The sequence below is a fragment of the Arachis ipaensis genome, chromosome B10 (assembly GCF_000816755.2).
Source record: "Arachis ipaensis cultivar K30076 chromosome B10, Araip1.1, whole genome shotgun sequence".
In the NCBI taxonomy this organism is placed as follows: Eukaryota; Viridiplantae; Streptophyta; class Magnoliopsida; order Fabales; family Fabaceae; genus Arachis; species Arachis ipaensis.
In genome coordinates, this window is record NC_029794.2 from 61,394,075 (window position 1) to 61,397,191 (window position 3,117).

General features: G+C 40.1%; 1 protein-coding gene across 1 annotated transcript; it reads left to right on the forward strand.

The window, feature by feature from the left end:
* Window positions 914-2,998, forward strand: LOC107620664. Its single transcript, XM_016322795.1, has 2 exons — window positions 914-1,821; window positions 2,962-2,998. Exons 1-2 carry the CDS (start codon window positions 914-916, stop codon window positions 2,996-2,998), a joined length of 945 nt encoding a protein of 314 aa, XP_016178281.1.

A 3,117-nucleotide genomic window follows, 5' to 3' on the forward strand; every position in this document is an offset into this window, starting at 1 on the left:
CTCTTCAGAAGGCTCACTCAATAAGAAGAAGACAATTGAAGAGGCCATAGACATCAAAGAAACTGTGGCCAATAATGAGTATTTCTGTGCTCAACCCTATGGATGCTCTGGTGGCTCAAAACAAGGTGATCACAGCTTAACTAGCAGCTCTAACCAAGCAAATGGAGAAGAATCAAGTCTCAGCCATCCATGCTCAAGCACCTATGCAAGAAGGAGATAGCCCAAAAGATGAATGTGAATGGGAGCAAGCCAATTATGTGAACAATTTCTTATCAATCAAACAACCATAGACCCTACCATAATTTATACAATGCCACCTACCAATCCAATCAACAACCACACAACAACCACTCTTAAGATGTATCATTCTCAGCCCCACAACCATGTGATAACAGCAACAACTTTGCAAGATTGGAGGCTGCAATGTCACAATCGGTAAGGAGTATTGCCACTGTAGCAGAGAGACAATTGCAGGCTAAAAAAAGATAGATGCATACCAAGAGGAGGCCATGTCTAATATAAGGAACCAAAGGGTAGCAATCTCAAAACTGGAAACACAATTGGGGTACCTATCCAAGCAGATACCAATGCCTACAAACACATTCCCAAGTGATACCATGACCAATCCTAGAGAGGAATGCAAGGCCATCAAAATAAGAAGTGGGGAGGTGGTGGAGGAGACTTCCTCAAGCCACAACTTGCAAGAAAAAGAAGCTACAAATGACTCATAACCCGGAAAGAAAGAGGAGACACTTACTCCAGCCCTACCAAAACAAGTGCTAAAGCTTTATGTACCAAAAGTAGCTACCCACAAAGGCTGAGAAAAGATGGGAAGGACAACCATTTTTCTAGGTTCTTGGAGATCTTTAAGAAGCTTCAAATTAACATACCTTTTGCTGAGGTACTAGAGCAAATGCCACTCTATGCCAAGTTCCTAAAAGAGTTCATGACTAAGAAAAGAAACTGGGGAGAAAAGGAAATTATGGTGCTCATGGAGGAATGTAGTGCCATCATACAAAAAAAACTTCCTCAAAAGATGAAGGACCCTGGGAGCTTTCAAATTTCCTGCATCATCGGGGATACTAGCATTGAGAAAGCATTGTATGATCTGGGAGCTAGCATCAACCTTTTGTCCTTGACCATGATGAGGAGAATGAGAATTGAAGAGGCCAAACTAACAAGAATGGCACTTCAACTAGCTGATAGGACATTCAAATTTCCCCATGGAGTGGTGGAGCATTTGTTGGTCAAAGCAGGAGAGTTCATCTTCCCAGCCGATTTTGTGGTGCTTGATATAGAAGAAGAAGCCAATGCATCAATCATACTAGGGAGACCATTCTTGGCAACAGCTGGGGCTATAATTGATGTGCAAAAGGGAAAGTTAGTCCTAAGGCTGCATGAAGAAATGATGGTGTTCAATGTTTTCACTGCAATGAGTTATCCAAAGGAGTCTATTGGAGAATGTATGATGGTAGACACAATGGAAAAGTTGGTTCAAGGAGTCCTAGAGGAAGACAAACATGAAGATGCAATGGAACAAGAGCAACAGACATCATGTGGTGAGCTACCACAAGAAATCATGGAAGGCTCAATCATGCCAGACAAGGGAAGCAAAAAGAAAGTGGAAGCACCAAAGTTGGAGTTAAAAACCCTGCCCCCAAGCTTGAAGTATGTTTACTTGTGGAGAAATAACACATATCCAGTAATCATTAACTCAAGCTTGAGTAAGGAGCAAGAAGAGGAGCTTATCAAAGTGTTAAGGCAACACAAGGATGCCATTGGCTGGACACTTTCAGATTTAAAGGGGATTAGCCCTTCAATGTGCATGCATAAAATCCTTCTTGAGGAGGATTCCAATCCCTCAATACAGCCACAAAGAAGATTGAATCCAACAATGAAGGAAGTAGTGCAAAAAGAAGTGCTGAAGCTGTGGCAAGCAGGGGTGATTTACCCTCTGATGCCAAGGCATCATAGGCTAGTTTCACTAGCATTTTTCTGTTAGTTTTAGTTGTTTTATGCATTTTCTTGAGCTCAAAGTAACCAAGAATGGTTAAATGAATAACAAAGCAATGAACCATCCAAACAGTATGATTTTGATGCAAATTCCATGAGTTTTTAGTTATATTACTTGAATGCTATGAATGGAAGATTTCTCATGAAATTTTGCAAGACTTTGATGCAATTGTTTGGATAATTTCAGGGAAGAAGAGGCTAGGCAAGGAAGCAATAAAATCAATAAAGAAAGCTTGAATATCACATGTGGAGTTTAAGTTCCAGTTTAAGCTTAAACTGGAACTTAAACTACTAAACCATATAATGCTGGAAATGGCGTTTAAGTTCCAGTTTAAGCCTAAACTGGAGCTTAAACGCCAGAATCATGAAGGCTAAGAAATGCTGGAACTGGCGTTTAACCTCCAGTTTAACCTTAAACTGGAGGTTAAACGCCAGAAGTAAGAAAGGCACCAGGAGCATTTCCACGTTTAAGCTTCAGTTTAACCTTAAACTGGAGGTTAAACGCCAGAAGTAAGAAAGGCACCAGGAGCATTTCCACGTTTAAGCTTCAGTTTAACCTTAAACTGGAGGTTAAACGCCAGAAGTAAGAAAGGCACCAGGAGCATTTCCACGTTTAAGCTTCAGTTTAACCTTAAACTGGAGGTTAAACGCCAGAAGTAAGAAAGGCACCAGGAGCATTTCCACGTTTAAGCTTCAGTTTAACCTTAAACTGAAACTTAAACTTCAACTTAAACGCCACTTTTTGAAAGGATTTCTGGGCCAAATATATTGAAGTGTAAGTTAGCATTTGAGCACAAACATTAACTTAAACGTATTATGGTATGAAACCCAATTGAATATCATGGTTTATGGGATTGGGCCTGAAGAATTGATGAGTCTGGAGCTTCAATTTGTTGAGTCTTGTGTCATTACTTGTTTATCACTAAGTTTGCTCAATGAATGTTACAGAATTGGATCACAGTCTCATCAGGATTATGGACCATAAACCCAAAGCAAAAGGAAATCAGGGAAAGGCCTCAAAGCCCAAGAAACACAACAGAAGCTCAATTTAGAAAGTGTATAAATAGGATAGAATTTAAGTTAGTTAGAGGACTTTTTGGACAC